This window comes from Natator depressus, chromosome 14, assembly GCF_965152275.1.
Source record: "Natator depressus isolate rNatDep1 chromosome 14, rNatDep2.hap1, whole genome shotgun sequence".
Lineage (NCBI taxonomy): Eukaryota > Metazoa > Chordata > Testudines > Cheloniidae > Natator > Natator depressus.
In genome coordinates this window covers 16,681,289-16,698,155 of record NC_134247.1, presented here as the reverse complement: position 1 = coordinate 16,698,155, position 16,867 = coordinate 16,681,289, and the positions used below count along the sequence as shown (strand labels likewise).

General features: G+C 47.3%; 1 protein-coding gene, 1 long non-coding RNA gene and 2 other non-coding genes across 4 annotated transcripts in view; 1 reads left to right on the top strand and 3 right to left on the bottom strand.

Annotated features, from left to right (window-relative positions):
• The window catches only part of ST6GALNAC2 (ST6 N-acetylgalactosaminide alpha-2,6-sialyltransferase 2), a 30,517-nt gene extending 22,214 nt beyond the window's left edge, over positions 1-8,303 (top strand). The window contains exons 5-10 of the mRNA XM_074972119.1: positions 1,506-1,671; positions 2,657-2,795; positions 3,227-3,330; positions 4,207-4,290; positions 4,717-4,816; positions 5,242-8,303. Coding sequence (XP_074828220.1) covers positions 1,506-1,671; positions 2,657-2,795; positions 3,227-3,330; positions 4,207-4,290; positions 4,717-4,816; positions 5,242-5,409 — 761 coding nt within the window. The 3' untranslated portion in view covers positions 5,410-8,303. The remainder of the gene's footprint in view (positions 1-1,505; positions 1,672-2,656; positions 2,796-3,226; positions 3,331-4,206; positions 4,291-4,716; positions 4,817-5,241) is intronic.
• LOC141999033 (uncharacterized) lies at positions 7,863-15,421 on the bottom strand. The gene is made up of 6 exons (XR_012641950.1): positions 15,363-15,421; positions 14,848-14,923; positions 12,508-12,649; positions 10,789-10,874; positions 8,868-8,982; positions 7,863-7,919 (listed from the first exon to the last, which is right to left on the bottom strand). It is a non-coding gene; the product is annotated as an uncharacterized LOC141999033 (long non-coding RNA).
• LOC141999106 (small nucleolar RNA R38) lies at positions 10,973-11,049 on the bottom strand. Its single transcript, XR_012641965.1, has one exon. It is a non-coding gene; the product is annotated as a small nucleolar RNA R38 (small nucleolar RNA).
• On the bottom strand, positions 12,745-12,822 carry LOC141999107 (small nucleolar RNA R38). The gene has a single exon (XR_012641966.1). It is a non-coding gene; the product is annotated as a small nucleolar RNA R38 (small nucleolar RNA).
• Positions 15,422-16,867: the final 1,446 nt, after the last annotated feature.

The following is a 16,867-nucleotide window of genomic DNA, read 5'->3' as shown; positions in this document are numbered from 1 at the left end:
AAGCCTCCTAGCAGACGCCCATATCACAGAAGCCTCCAAACTAATGAGCTCTGACTGGCAGAGAAGCCAAGGAGTGAACGGGCCATGGAGCGTGAGCTCCCTGCTCACCTCGAGGAGTGGCTCCTGCTGTGGAGAGACATGGGCAGGGAAGCTGCCCATGCTGCAGCTTTTGGGAGAACTGCTCCTCGAGCATTGGGACAGGCACCTTCCACCAGCACTTGCTTCCTGTTTTGAGTTGGGTGGCTATGTGGGATGGGAGGAGGGGGTGAGGCAGCTGGGGTGTGGGGAAGCAGGCCAGCTGGGGTGGGCAAGCGGGATGGGTGGGGAGCAGGGCAGCTGGAGTAGATGAGTGGGATGGGGGAGGGGAGCAGGGCAGCTGGAGTGGATGAGGTGGAATGGGAAGGGGGAGCAGGGCAGCTGGGATGGGGGGAGGGATCGGGGGAGGGGAGCAGGGCAGCTGGGCCGGGGAGCGGGATGGGATGGGGGAGGGGAGCAGGGCAGCTGGGGTGGGGGAGTGGGATGGGATGGGGGACGGGAGCAGGGCAGCTGGGGAGGGCGAATGGGATGAGAGGAGTGGGGCAAGGCAGCAGATTTACAAACCAAGTGGTTACACTAAGATTTCCCCTGCTCCCAGCGTCTCTGTAGAACAGCCATCTCATCCTGTTCCTGAGGGGAGTGGGGCAGGTTGGGCAAACCGCCTCTGAGGGTAAAGGGTGATCTCTGACACGAGGCTCAGGTCAGGCTGGAAATGCTGGGCACTGGTTGCTCTACGAACTTCTTTGCCACATAGACAGAGAGATTAGCCAGAGGGGCATGTATGGGCATGGCTGGGTAGAGATCATCCCACAGCCCAGGCCTTGATTAAAACGCCTGCTGTGTAACCAGAGAATTAAATACCTTTCAACTAAAGCCCCTCCTCCCCGGGGAGTCAGAGCCCATGGGGCAGGAGGGGACTGTTAGGAAATGCTGCAATCAACATCTTGTGACATTTTCCTGAATAAAAGGTCCCAGTGTCTGTGCAATGATTAACTCAAACCACAAGGCTCTCAAACAACGTGCTCCATTGTTGCTGGCGACTGGCTGCTGGGAATTGTTTCCCTTCCTACCCCACACCCACCCTCTGCACCTCTCCAGCCGCCAGCAGCAGGACTGCCTCAATGGTGAGGTGACGAGGGAGGCATTTGGGGGCTGTGTGGGCAGCACCAGCTGCGAAGAGTTGTGCCTGAAAGGGACAGGGCAGGGTTGCTTCTGTCTCAGCACCCCTAGTAGGGCAATGAGAGCAGAGAGCTCCATACGCCCCAACCGCAAAGAGCCATGACTCCGACGGTAACCTTTACACTGCTCCCAAGCCAGCCAGACACACCCAGGGAGGGCCGGGGAGCCGGTGGAAGTCAGGGCTGCTGAGCTCTGAGCTGGGCCCAGTTTAGACGTTGTAGACACCTGCACCTCTGCTCTTGCAATACGAGGCTGGTGCTGACTAGCCTCTTTCTTGCCTCGATCTGCAGCCATTGCTTCCACCTTGCATCTGCTCAACGACTCTGCCAACAGCTGGCTGTTCGACAAAGCCAGGTTCCCTGAAGGCTGCGTCCGCTGCGCCGTGGTCGGGAATGGAGGGATTCTCAATGGATCCCGGCAAGGCAAGGAGATAGATGCCCATGACTTTGTTTTCAGGTATGGAGAGCTCAGCAGCCCACACATCCTGGAAGCTGTAGTTTGAGGGAACCAGGGGCACTTACCTTTGACAGGGACCGGGTCATTGGGGCTGTTTTGCTCCTTAACTAGCAGAGGATCCTGCTTAAAGATCTTATGTATTAACAGTGTGCAGGTCTAATGGGGTCCCAGGGCATTCTTAGTAGGGCAACTCCGGCTGTACATTTCATGCTCTCTTGCAGCCATGGCTATTACTGCTGCCCATTGTGGGCAATGCTGCTTGATAGCTTGTCATGGCCCTGATGCTCCAACAGATTATCTGACATTAACAGAGACCATATGGCAAATCTCTATCCCACAGTTCCCCTTTCAGGCTGCTTTGGTCTTTTCATGGATGCCTCATTGTAAGGCACGTTCCAGTCACTTTGTACCAGCACAGTCTCATCCTGTGGGATTATCTGCCCCCAGGGTAGGATTTGTGCAATTAGGAGGAAGATGTAACCGCTGTCGGTGCTTCCAAGACTGCGCCTGCACTTCGGCCAAAGGGAAGACATCAGTATAGCACTCTGCACACCAGTGAGGGGAGAGGAAATGTACACCAAGGACACCAGAGCAAATCCCTGGTGCTGTAAAGGGGCTGTGAGATATTTATTGCCCAAGCGAGAGAGACCTCAGTTTGTAGCATCCCATCTGAGTGATGCTCCCGTCTCTCCTCATACAATAACTGCATGGTACCCAGCATGGCTACCTCAGAAGGATGAGGGATGAGTCACCCCTGCTGGGAACTTGAACCAGGACTCTAGGTCTTTCAAACTGCATGTGTGGCCCTCTGTGCCATCCCTGTGTAATAAGGTGTGAGGGACTTTAGGTAACAACTCTACAGCCGTAAACTGGCACACAACCCCAATTAGTAGCAGCATCGATGGGGGAGAATCATACTTAGTGCTCTGTGGTGAAAGACCAGTCCTTAATCAGAGCCTTGGTCTTCTCCCTTCTCCACCCACAGGCTAAATGGGGCTGTGATCAAAGGCTTTGAAGATGACGTCGGGACCAAGATATCCTTCTATGGTTTCACGGTGAACACAATGAAGAATTCCCTGATCGCCTACGGAGAGTATGGCTTCACCCAGATACCCCAGTCCAAGGTAAGCCATCAGGACTGGGGGGTGTTGTGCAAATATTTGGACCTGGAGAGTCATGCAGGCCGTGGCAACACCCGCTGAGGGATGGAGCTTTGCTGACCACCTTGGCCTTGCTGACCCCTGACACATACCACCTTAGAACCCGCATAAAGTGCAGGAGACCCTGAGACCATCAATCCGTGACTCTTCCTGTGAGGTCTCCCTGGTTCCTTTCAGCTCCACCAGAAACCTCCTCCATGTTTGAGAAGCGCTGGGTGTCCATGGCTCCCCACACTCAATCTTACCGCCAAAGAACATGTGTATGTTTAGTTGCCCTGTGTTTGTGAATGAGGCTCTTGCATCTAAGTGGGGCTGAGGGTGTGACAGGATGTCACGTTGTAGCGCCTGCTACACCAAAGCATTGTATGTATTTTGTGCCTCCCGCCCCGCTGCAGGACCTGCGGTATATTTTCATCCCCTCGGACATACGCGATTATGTCATGCTGAAGTCAGCCATACTGGGCAGCCGTGTCCAAGAGGGGTACGACAGAGGCGATGAGTGAGTAATGCTTCCAACCTGCTTTCTGCCCACCCTGAGCCATCTCAGGCATAATGCTACTGGGCAATGGATGTCCTCCAGCTGCAGGGTGGATACAGCATAGACAGCATTAGTGCATACTGCCTTCTGCAAAGGTGTCTCAGCCTTCTCTAAGGTACTTATGTGGCCCACATTACAATAGTATCTGAGTGCCTCACTGTCTATATGTATTCATCCTCACGACACCCTTTTGAGAGAAGGGCCATTATACAGATTACAGAGACTTAAGTGACTTGACTAAGGTCCCACAGGAAGGCTGTGGCAGAGCAGGGACATAGGTCTCCCACATCCCAGGCTCGTGCCCTAAACACTGGACCATCTTTCCTCTCTCTGCTCTGTCTTCAGGCCTCAGCAGCACCTCATTTTCACAACCCTGATTGAAGCAGCTCTGAAAGTATCGCCCAGACTTCCCCAACGCCCAACCCAGAAGTAGTTTAATACAGAAAATCTCTGCACACAAATTATTCTCCTCCCTTCTATTAATGACAATCATTTTTCACAAGCACCCTTCATTTGTACGCAAAGTTAGAGGGGAGCGGAATCAAAACAAGGCTTACAATGTACATCTGGCTGCAACCTTAAGTCCATAATAAAAATGAAAGCTCTTCAGTGTCTCTCTGAGTTTCTGCCTCAGAGGAAAAGTGTTAACTCTGCGCTCCAGGGAGTTGTATTTTTTTTCTTTGTTTAATATTTTCTCTGTCTGATACCTCTGCTGCTGACAACCGGCACCACTGGTCAGTCTAAATATTCAGATTCTTTTCAGGTTGTAATATAAACACTGAGCTGTCTAAATACTGACTTGAAATGAAACTATTCCTTTTGATCTTCCCGCCACAGCCCGCGGACATATTTTGGACCAGAGACATCTGCAAAAAAGTTCAAGCTGCTGCACCCAGATTTCATACATTATCTAACAGTGAGGTAAGAAAAACCAGGCGCCACCTTTGGGGAAAACATTGTCTCAAAACACTCCAGCTCATTCGGCAAATAGCTCTGGAACTGCCCCAGTTCTGTTCACTGCAGCCTGCCCCACAATCAAACCCCTCCAACCTCAATCCCACCTGTTCACTGCAGTCTTCCCCCAGCACTGAAATGCAGTCCAGTCCCACTCAGTGCATTACATCCCCGTCACTGGAGCCCAACCCACTGTGATCCATCTTGGATTTATGCCCACGTGCTCCTATTCATTGCAAGCCAATCCAGTTTCTTGCAGGCCACTGTGTTTCCATTCACTGCCATGTAGTCTCATCCTTTCCTCGGCAACCCATCTTGTTCACTGGGATTCAGTGCAGCCCATCTCTCTCTATTTCACTGATCTCACCTATTATAATCCCTCTTTGTTTACAGATTTCTGAGATCTGAAATAATAAATACTCAGTATGGGTATCTGTACATGCCCAGTACTGGTGCCCTCATGCTACTGACAGCTCTACATACCTGTGACCAGGTAAGAGCCTTCAGGGCTACCTTTTTTCAGTGCCTAGTACTCTGCTGGTCAGCATGAATAAAGGCTGATGGAATGAGTGTGGGGTGGAGTTAAAGCATGTCCCTGGCTTGGTTCTTAACCCTTCTGTTGTAGGACCCAGAAATATTTGGGTAGTGCTCACATGAGCCCCAACCTAGTATGAATTATTTCACTGATGGTGCCTGCTCCAGTGTGCCACATGGCTTCCAGGATGTACCATTTAGGACATAGCACTGAGGATGTACCAGGTACATGGGACAGCACTGTGCCCCACACAGCTACTCCAGCAATGTCTGACTGACCAGGGTAACTCCTTATCCGAAGCCCAGGGTCCGGTCTGCCTAGGACAGGCTGGGCACTGATCCCACCTCCCAACTGTTCTGTTACCCTTTTCCCCCTGTCTGCAGGTCAGTGCCTATGGATTTATCACAGACAATTACCGAAAGTTTTCAGACCACTACTACGAGCGGGAGAAGAAGCCTCTGGTGTTCTATGCCAACCATGACATGCTGCTGGAGGCGGAGCTGTGGAAGAGCCTGCACAGGGCAGGCATCATGAAGCTGTATCAGCGGTGAGGCTGGGTGGCACGTCCCTTCTTGCTGTAACGAAAGTAGTCCTTCTCCTCTTCCCCAAGGGCTCCCTTCTCCCTGGCAGGGGCCGTCCAGAATTCATGGGTAAAGGTGGCAAACGGAGAGCTCACCCAAAGCCAGCCTTACAAGCTGGAGATTGCATGAATTGCAAGGCTGCCTTCTGCGAGCCGAGGGTGCTGCCTGGAGGATTCTGCTCAGATGTTGCTGAGATGGCAAAGCAAGTGTGGTGAGGCCTCTTTCCAGGGAACCTGCTGATTGGCTCAAGACAACAGACCCCAGACATGCCCCAGTTCCTCCCATCAAATAAGGGACCTGTGGGGAGCAACTTCTGACACTAGGAAATGAAAAGGCATTTCAGCAGCAATAAGCCCGAATGTTCAATGCGTGTCTCCCAAAGGGGCGTGATGGCCCTAAGAAGATGATTGCTCACCAGCAAATTCCAGCTTCTCATCGCCTTCAAGTGTTACATGCTGAGCACAGAGCTTGGATGTGAAAAATACCCCGCCTGCCGTTTCCACCTTTCCATCACAAGGGTCTGCCACAACCCTGAAAAGCCTAATTTATTCTGTGTTCAAACTCATTCATGATGGGATGCATTACAGCCACAATCCTATAGCTGAAGAGACCTGGATGGAGCTTGTTGATATTGCTCCTCAATAGACCTGGGGGGGGGCAGGTGAAGAGCATTGGGGCACGGAAGCCATAACTGTCTGAAGGCCCATGGAGCCACCACATGCACATACACTCCACTTTCCAGACAGAGCTCCCATCGCTAGCAGAATACAGCAGAGGCTGATTGCCTTCTCCCACCTGTGCTTCAGCCACACTCCTTGGGTTTTCACTCCACATTGTGATGTCAGAGGGTCTCAAACAGATGGAAGTGGGGTTGCCACAGCTTAAGTAGGCCCCTGCAGCAATCTGGGGGCAGGCAGACCTGATCGGATGGAAACCTGTGCATTTTTTGCATTGCAAACCTAGGGGGCCTGTGTACATTCAGAGGAAGGCCCCCAGCCCAAGTACAGATGGATGGAACCCACCACTCCATTACTTAAAACTAAATCCTCATCAACCTAAATAAAAAACCCAACTAGCCTGCAGTGAGGAGGGAAAGTTCTTTACCCTGAAGCTACATTTTGTAAGTTAATTACATGTAACTAGAAAGAGTAGATCAGCAACAGGTTGGTTTTGTTCTACAGGGAGGTTGCAATGACTAGTGATGGATGGATGCTAAAGCACAGTGGAGGAGTGTAATTTGAAACATTTTCCCACTTTGTATAATTGCATAAATGTTGAATGATCTTTTATGTTTTCTTTTGTTTTCGCTTGGGGTGAGGGAAGGGGGTAGAATATGACTGGCAGAGGCTGGCACAGAAAGCAGAGCAGCAATACAGTGTGAATGGACAGCAGAGGATTGCAGGGTTTAGAGGGAGGGGTCTGACCTGGGAGTACTGCTGCAGTGAATTTCTATATGGGAGGGGAGGATGAATAGTTCTGAACTCTGTGAGTGACAAGTGCTGGCAAGGGCTGAGGGAAGTGATCCTAACACATACAGCCAGGGGCTCAGCACTCACTTGCTTTGCTCTGAGCCTAAGAATTAACATTTAAAAATAGTTTAGTCCTGGTTTGGCCAAGTCATCCTTGTAGAACAGCACTCAGCACTGCAGACTATAAAGGAGAACAGCTAGGGTACAAGACTAGGTGTCAGGATACCCAGAAACTCAACCTAGCTGTGCCACTGGGTCTGGTCTCAGGTTTGATTTTCTGTATTGTAAAATACAGAAAATAGCAGCGTTCACACTGACTCATTCCATACCTGTAAAGCACATACATGTTATAGCTCAGTGGTTTGAGCATTGGCTTGCTAAACCCAGGGTTGTGGGTTCAATCCTTGAGGGGGCCAGTTAGGGATCTGGGGCAAAAACTGGGGATTGGTCCTGCTTTGAGCAGGGGGTTGGACTAGATGACCTCCTGAGGTCCCTTCCAACCCTGATATTCTACGGTTCTATGAACAGATGGGGGAACTGAGACAGATGTGAATTGTCCAAGTCCACATCAGTGCCCGCTGTGGATGATCTAGAACTTTAGCTCAGTTAGGGAACAGTTCTACTATACCCTTCTGGTGCAAGCAGGTCTCTTGCCTTCTGCAGGTGTAGGCTAGTCATGGAAAGCAGTAACCATGTCTAAAAACTGTTCCAGCCATAAGCCCCAGTGTGGAGGGTCTTACATTCTCAAAACCCTGTAAAGTGCTACATGGTACTTGCTTTTTCTATAGCCTAGTGATGTAGCCTCTTAGTAATGAGGGACTCGCCCTTCACCTTGCAGTCATATAGTATAGACTGGAGTCTGACATATCACAGGTGAAAGGGCTGTTTGGACTCACGTAACTTTGAGTTTAGAGCATCATCAAAACTCAGACACTGGATATTTTTGATTATTTATTTCTGAAAGATAAAACGTCCTTGGTCGACAGCTCTCTTTCTCTCCAGCCAGCCCTGCTGGGGGAAAAAAAAAACAGAACAGGATCTAGTCAGTAAAGAGAGAGACATTAACAAGCCCTTTTCTTCTGTACTGTCAAATCTATTGTAAAAAAAATCAGAGTAGGGAAGGTGGCCAAGCGCCAAGGACACAAAAGAGACTTCCATCTTTATTTTACCAGGAATACAAAGATGATTGTTTGAGAAGGTTGGCAAGACTTAACTGAAATGATGGACAGGCCAGTTCTGACTGGCATGATAAAAAACCTACACTTTGACAGGAATAGCCTCGCATCTATTAACGTCACAGCTAGCCTCACTGGAGCCATGTTCCTGTCACTCCAAGCAATCATCCCTTTTCAGCACTCAAGTCTAAGACCCATTCCCGCCTTAACAGACACCATGGAGCTATGTCAAACTCAACAGCAAAGAGGAAACCTTGCAGTTGCCCACAGGTGACTTCACTAGCACATATCAGGTACCAAATGAGAACTAATGATCAACAAGGACTACACAGAGACAGACTGAGACCTTGCTTCAGATCATTCTCCCTCTTTTGCAGCAGCATCCTGAAGTTAGAGACTTATCAAAGTCAACTGACATGCAAAGTCTGCAAAAAACAGCTGCTACCTAGATACAGGAAATAAGATTTGCGTTGAACCAGTTCCTGAATCTCCACAAGTACTGAACGTTGTTTACTTTTCTAAAATTTTCTATTTCTAGCTGCTCTCTTCTTTTTGTTTTACTTGCAACCTGGGAGCAGACAGCTCCAGTTTCTCTTACCCAATAAATTATGCCTTCTAATTAAACAAATGCTGACATTGTGCCAAAGTGTGACATTAAAAATCCACATGATAGAACAAAGTTTTGTACAGAAATTCACTGCAAATCTACTGCATATCAAACACCAAACACTTAAAACAAATCCACTGCTTTTCTACTATATTCCTCCCCATCCCATATACCAACCTCCAAGCCTACAGGAGTTCTGTTATCTTTGGATCCATTGTCCAATTCATTTCAGATCTGGGAACCATGCACGTGTTACAAGGACCTCCGGCAAAATCGATCACACATTCAAATCCTGTTGAAGTTTAGATTACAGTGAGTTGCTAGAAAGAACACAGTTAATTGTCAGTCATTTGGAAACTTTTTTTTTTTTTAAATCCAAGATCTCCGAGTGCTTAAAAAGGTCAGTATGAGTTCTCCGCTTTCCTCATTGTGACATGGGCTACAGAAATTAAGTGACTTGACCACGGTCAAGCTGCAAGTCAGTAACAGAGCCAGAAATAGAATGCAAATCTTTGATTTGATATCCAGTCTCTTGCTGTAGCCTCGAGAGCAAGAAAATCCTCTTGCTCTCAACACTATTACTCTTATTGTTTTCATAAAAGAATCAAGGTGTTATTTGGGGATGGAGAAATAAAGTGTCACCAAAGGACAGTAGGGCTCTTGTGTTCCCTGCGGAGAAAGCAATGACTTTGCATCTTGCACCGAACAGGGCAGCGTACTGAAGAGAGCATTATGCAACGCACTTGAAACAAACACTATCCCAGATCTGGCTGCTATCGTTTTGGGATAGGAAGTAATTATTGGCCCAAGTGTAGGGGGGAGGTAGAACACTGCTTTTGCTTTTGCTCTGACATGCTAGTGGCACAGCACATAGATAAACAAGCAGTTAAGGACTGATCCAAATCCTGGCTTCCAGGAGTACATTCTTCTGACGTCACATCAAATCATGATTTCACTGACACCACAGGAAGAGAGACACCACAGAAGGCACGATCCAGTTATTATAGCCATTGTTTTGCCTATAGGTCTCCCCACCTGTTAGAATTAGTTAAATCAGCATTTTGCCAACAGAACAAGCTTCAAAGCTCGTTTGGCCGGAAACAATGACAGTGTTATTGCAGGGTCAAGGTAACCAGCAAAAACCAGATTGTAGGTTAATAGAAGGTTGGTCACTCAAGTTAAGCACAAACGTGTCTCAAATTCTCCCACTAGCCAGGACAAGCAACATGAGTGTCTCTAAAAAACCCTTTGTCATGCATGAAATCCACAACCAATTTTTTCTTTTTTTGCTAAAGATTTTACAGAATACACTAAACTGGGCAATGCCTATTTTTAAGGGTTCCATTTATCCATTATGTCAAAAAAGGGTGGTTCCTGGAAAATGTCATGGAGCGCACGTTCTATAGGATTTCACCAAGAACAAAGCTGTGATGGTTGCCCCATAGGATTCAGCACAGACACATGGGACACTCAAAGGACAGCCTATCCTTTATCTTGTCTTTCAGATTTTAATCTTCTACAAAGGTCACCAAGGTAAGAAAATAAACTGCCGTGGGAAAAGTTCAAAAGCCTCAGAATATTTGTTTTTCCCCTCACAGCTGAGTTTTCAGACAGGGATAACGTCACATCACTGGCTTATAGGCTTCAAGGGACAGAAAAGCAGACTGAAAACCTAGTTAGGATACACTTGAAGAGCTCTGCAGAGTGTTTCAGCCTTTCCCACTGCAGGTATAACCCAGATATGATCATTGAGATTAAGCAACTGGCAGGGAGGAGGAATGTGTAGAAAATTAGACTCAAAGTATGATCAACATCAAGTTGAGTTCTGCTCCTTTCGTCAACACTTGGACCATCATTTCCTCAGCCCTTTGTTATTCAACATGTCAGGTTATAGCCTGCTAAGAGACAGGATTCCATCTGCTCAGGAGGGCAACAGCTGAACACACTAAGGATCACCCACTACATTCCTATGCTTCCCTGGCAAGGAATAGGTTCAAGAAATCAGCACTCTGCACACCATGACCCACCCCTGCCGACCAGAAAGCCTTTGGATTTCTCACAAGGCACCGAGGCAAACATTTCTCTAGCAATTCCTTACCAGCTTGCAGTCAAAGTTACCAGCCCCTGGCTTGAGACAGGCACTTTCTTTAGTGCAGGATCATTGGGTGGAAGACACATTGCATCCTGTGAATGCAAGTACAAGCCACATGTTAAAGATTCATCATAGTAGTCCTTAAAGTAAACTTTGATCCTCCAGTTTCATTAAAGCAGATGTGAAAGTGCTGAGCCTCAGAGAGTCAGAATTCCACAAAGGAAGGTTTCTTTTTCAGACAGGGATAACTTATCATCATCAGCTCAGCGCTCAGGCTAGAGACCTGCCCAGCAGGAGGCCAAAGGACTTTCTTTTTGCAGCTGTTTACTTGTCACCCACTCAAGGGTAGGCATCCACACCCCAAGATTTCTCATTATAAATCCTTGCTTTCTGGGACACCAACTTAAAGTGTTACCTGTAGTTACGAAAATGAAAAAAGTCTACCACTTCCCCAACCCCCTCCCAATTTGGGCCCTTTGTACAATCAACATTGGGTGATTAGAGTCAGTTTCCCCTGCATGAGAGACAAGGCTGTAAAACCACCCACTGACAGGGACAAGAAGGGGACGGTCCATTACCTGAAGCTACTTTAACATTAATTTTTATTTACTACATTTCAAGCCAACGGCATCCTTCTTGGTTCAACCTTTTCAGTGCTCATGGCCGGATGCTAGTTTTGGGGCACCTCCACCAGACACACACAGAAATATGTGCTCTACAAACCAATGTCCTCCACACAACGTGTCGTCACATACAGTGCATGCAAGGTCATGCTGCACCAAGGACACCATTTTCTAGAGCAGTCTGCTGTGGAGTGGACACGTTTGGGGGCCACCAGTTGGACCACCCTGTGCTACATTAAGAACATAAGAACGACCCTACTGGGTCAGACCAAAGGTCCATCTACCCAGTATCCTGTCTTCCAGCAGTGGCCAGTGCCAGGTGCTCCAGTGGGACTGAACAGAGCAGGTAATCAAGTGATCCATCCCATCGCCCATTCCCAGCTTCTGGCAATCGTTATGTTGTAACCCCCCCCGGACTCACACATACAGGAAGAATCCACCAGCACTTTCTGTAAGACATTTGAGGGCTTATTACATGAAATACACTTGGACATACGGAAAATAAACTATTAATACATCCTTTGGAGGTGCCTTTAGCTTTTATATTCCCTGTTGAGTCATCACTTGGTGATTCTGATCTATGCCTCCCCTCCAGCCAAAGAAAGCTTAAAAGGGCTTCAGTGTAAGTCTGGATCAATTCACAAACTAATTACTCTTTCACTAGTTCTATTCTTGTAACAAATATATTTGTGGGATGAGCTGCATCAAATGTCTCCATCGCGGAGTGTTACCTAATCCCTTCATATTCCATTCTCCAACTCACCTTTTATGGTCACAACACCCAGCTGTCCAGCCTAGCACACTGACAGACTTAAATCCCCATTCACGGAACACTACCTTTCATCTTGTGGTCTTTGAAAGCAAAGGGGTTTGCACTCAAGAGTCTACCACACCACAGCAGCAGCCATGACTGGTGGGAGGGAGAGACGGAATAATTACAATAATCAAGCTATTGAGCTTTTATATCTGCACTCATTAGCCATAGGGATCACAACATAGTCATCCAAAACCACTAAATAGAGCAGCCTTGCCTCCATTTCCCAACAACAATGAAAGGCACCTAGTTTTTTGACTGCAGAAGACAAATGCTAACATGCCTCACCATTGTGCAGATGAGCAGACAAACAAGGCTGATGAAAGGAATTTTCACCTCCTTCGTTAGAGACTCATGGGCAGTTAGTGGGAGGGATAATCTCATCCAAAAGCCTCATCCTTGATTTCCAAATAGAAAGAGGTGCGGCACCCTGGGAATTTAAGAACAGGGTCACAGGGTTAGGGTTAGTCACATACGATCAGACAAACTTTCATTTCTGGGTTTCCTTAAATCAACTTTGCAGTGCTGAGCCTCAGAATCACAATTCCACAAGTGAAAAGATCTTTTTCAGACAGGGATAACTTTGTATCATCACCTGCTCAGCTTTCAAAACAGTTAAGACCTGTACCTGGAAAAGTCGGTGCATGCAAAGCCAAAGGTTCTGCTCTAACTGTATCTGTTCCTTTGATTACCATGCTCTCCACCCCATGTGACGAGGACACCTGGTGGCACCAGCAGTATGCACCTTCAATATTATTCATTTTCTATTTTGGACATTTCAGTTGGAGGTTGTGTTGTGCAAAGGCAATGCAAGTTCAGCACGAAGGCTGTTTATTAGCCAAACAAACCTTTCTTGTATCAGAGTATTGCTTTTGTAGTAGAATTCACACCAGAACTGCTTAGAGAAGCACTTCATGCTGATGGGAAAGTCAGCTTAAAAAGAAATCAATCACTTCTTTCTGAAGAAGTGTCACCATTACTAGAACCCCCTAAGATTAGCTGGAATGAAAAGAGTAAAGGCAAAGTTTATTTACAGTAGAACCTCAGCATACAAACACCTTGGGAATGGAGGCTGTTCATAACTCTGAAATGTTTGTAACTCTGAACAAAACATGATTGTTCTTTTAAAAGTTTACAGTTGAACAAATTTAATACAGCTTTGACATTTTATGTTTAACACAGTACTGTACTGCACTGCATTTGCTTTTTTTGTCTTTGCTACTGCCTGATTGTGTCCTTCCAATTCCAAATGAGGTGTGTGACTGACTGTTCAGTTCGTAACTCCGGTGTTCATAACTGGGTTCGACTGTACCTTTTAAAAAGCTTACTTTGTCCATCATAGACACATACAGCATATTGTGTCATTAGCTTTACTGTTAACCCAAATCAGTTAGGGCAATGGTTCAAACCTTACTGAAGCGAATGAAAAGATCCCTATAGACTTTAAAGAACTCTTCCAAAATCTCTTGGTTTTCCCTGTTTGTGCAGTTCTCCCACATAGCAGGAGAGAAACACACCATATACAATTACATGTTCATATTTTGTATAACAGTAGTTAGCATGAGCAGTCAGCAGAACCTGGCATGACTTAGCTTTGTTATATTGACTGGATTTCCCACTGACTGTTCCCTGTTAAGGGAACCCAAAAGAGACCTTAAGAACACCATGCAATCCAAAAGCCTGTCCCTTCCACCAACAGAAGTTGGCCCAGTGAAAGGATATTACTTCACCTACCTTGACTTCCTGTTAAAGTGTCAAAGAAGTGCATAAAATGCTTAAGTTTGAGCAAAGAAGAAAACAGACTCAGTCTCTGTTCCTTGGGAAAACCATTCCCTTTAGAAGTGAAAATTCTCAGACACTTCCCATGAGCTACCAAGACCAGAAGTGCTTTTCAGTTTACAGACAAAAGGAAATGATTTCAGCAACAAAAGCAGGATTCAAGCTCTCCCTTCAAAGTATGCAATAATATACAGGAGTCATTGGAACAGAGTATCTGAATAGGTGGTGTCCCTTTAAATCACAAACTTTAACATTCATGTGACATATACGCACCCCAGACACATTTAGCAGAGGCCATTAGCAATGCCCAGTGGGTAGAATCAGGAACCATTATGAGTGCATATTATACAGAGAACCCTACAGTAGTTTAAGGCAGTGGTTCTCAACTAGGGGGCCATGAGCAGGTTTTAGGGGGTCCATCAAGCATGGCTGGTGTTGGACTCCCTATCGCCCAGGGCAGAAAGCCAAAGCCCCCATCCCAGCACAAAACTGCAGCCGGGGGCCCTGAGCTGAAGTCAAAGCCTGAGCAACTTATCAATGCTCCCTGTGGCATGCCGCCCTGGCTTTTATATGCAGAAACACAGTTGCTGTGGCACAGGTGGGCCATGGAGTTTTTATAGCATGTTGGGGGGGCCTCAGAAAGAAAAAGGTTGAGAAACCCTGTTTTAAGAGACAACTCAACGGCTCAGCAAGTCACTGTGACCTAGTAGGGGTGGGTTTTAAACCTGAATTACAGGGAGACTGTGTGCGCCTCAGCCCAGGCTCTTGAAAGCAGCTTTCCGGAGGCAGGGAAGGGGGAGCTGCCAGCTTTCCCCTGCGCCTGCACTGTCATTTAAGTCGCACGCTTACCAGGATCAGCAGGGTGCTGCTGGCCTCTCCGGCTGGAGCTGGGCTTTCCTCCCTCGTGCATGATTTTGGCAGGGACCTGCAATAGGAGAAACCAGGGGGGTTAACTGGGGCATCTTAACACCAGCCCAGAGCCAACGGTCAGTTGGCGCTGTTCCCTCTGAAGCTACTGGCCCAGCACGTTCCCCATACCCAGCTGGGCCAGTGGCTTCAGAGGGAACAGAGCCAACTGACACAGGGGCACCCGGGCCCTAGTCACTCCACCATCGGGGGCGGGAAGAGAACAAGCTAAAAGCAGCCATGGGACTTGCGGCCAAGCATCCTCTGCACAGGCTGATGGGGAGGGGGGCAGCCCTTACACCACCAAAGCGACACGCTAACCGGGCACCAACCCAACTGATACATGGCCGGGACGAGGCACAATCGCCACCCGCTCACATATCACGAGACCGTATCTGCCTACAAGACACCGTTACCGAGGATGGCATCGGATCCTGCCACACTCCGAATCTACTCACCACCAGCACAGCCATCACCCAGGCCGGCAGCGAGCGGAACAGACCGCAACAGCCGAAAGCATCCCGCCCTATCCAGGGCAAGTCTCGTTTCACCTCTCGCGAGGCTGAGAGGGGGTTGTGGGAAATGTAGTTGTTTCGTCTGGCCCCTCGGAGGTTTCTTTGGAGGGAGGCTGAGTCTTGGGGGCGGGAGGGAAGGAAGGGTGGTGTTTCCATCATACAGCCCGCTTGGGTCTCCCGGGTGTTTTATATGCTGCTGATCCCTGGAGCAAGCTGCTAACTTTGTTAACAATGAGCTTGCATGATGGGAAGGCCAAATTCTGCCCAGGATTGCCCCGGCCTGGGCAGTCAGAAGCAATGGGGATACAAATCAGAGCAGAATTTGGTTAATTTCTTTCTCCGACTCCTGTCTTGGTGCTTTCTTCCGTGCTAAATGCCCTACCTAGCAGAGTTCACAAAGCTGCCTCCATATCTCCATTCAAGCCCTTTCTAAAATTAATATTATTCTTCTTTGTACACCCACAGTGCCAGAGGGAACAGGCGCCACTGGACTAGGCATTGTACAAACACATAATAAAAGTCTGTGTTGCAAAGATCTTGCACTTTATGTATATATGATGAAAGACAAACAGGTGGCTACAACAAAGAGATGGGGAAACTTAAGGCATCAGTGATATGATTTTCATTAGTGTCATAAAGAGTGATCACATCATGCTTGCTGCCTAGCCATTGTCAAGTGTTTTGTAGGTACCAGAGCGGAGGTGAGTTTTAAGACAACATTTGAAGGACAGTGTAGTGACTTTGTGGTTTTATTATGGAGAGCTCCTTCCATGGTGGCAAGTACACTGGTGCTTGTTGGAAATTTGACTAATGGGCATTAAAGGTTGGCATCAGTGGTGGAGCACTGTACCATATACAAGATAATAGCTAAGGTGAGACTAAATGATGAAAGACCCAAAGCCTCATCCCTTTTGTAAAGGAGCTAATAACATAAATAATTCTCTGTTACGCCCTTCTGTAAATTCCCCACTACAACTTGTCTTCTCTACACTTTTGTGACAAGGATTGTCTTATTTTGGATTTAGAACAGAGCCAGGCTTCCTGTTGGCACTTAACAAAGAACAAATAAAATAATAATAAAGAATGCAACAAATTCAGATCCTGGGCTTGGTTCTGATATCACATATACAGCTGTCACATTGGTATAACTCCACTCCAGCTGTACAGAAACCACAGCAATAGTACACTATAGATAGATGGACAGATTTGATTAGATGTCAGTGAGTTTCTCCTGATTTACACAGATGTGAGTTCAGAATCAGGCACTAGTGCCTCAGTGAACACAGTATTAGCATTACTGGTCATTAATGGCGTTTGTTGAATCTTCATAATTAATAATAAAAATATGATCATACTTAGCATTGATACAGAGCTCTGCATCTCCAACAGGCAGTACCAGCCTTAACTTTAAATGGCTAATTAGCTAGAGGTTTTGGATTAATTAGAGA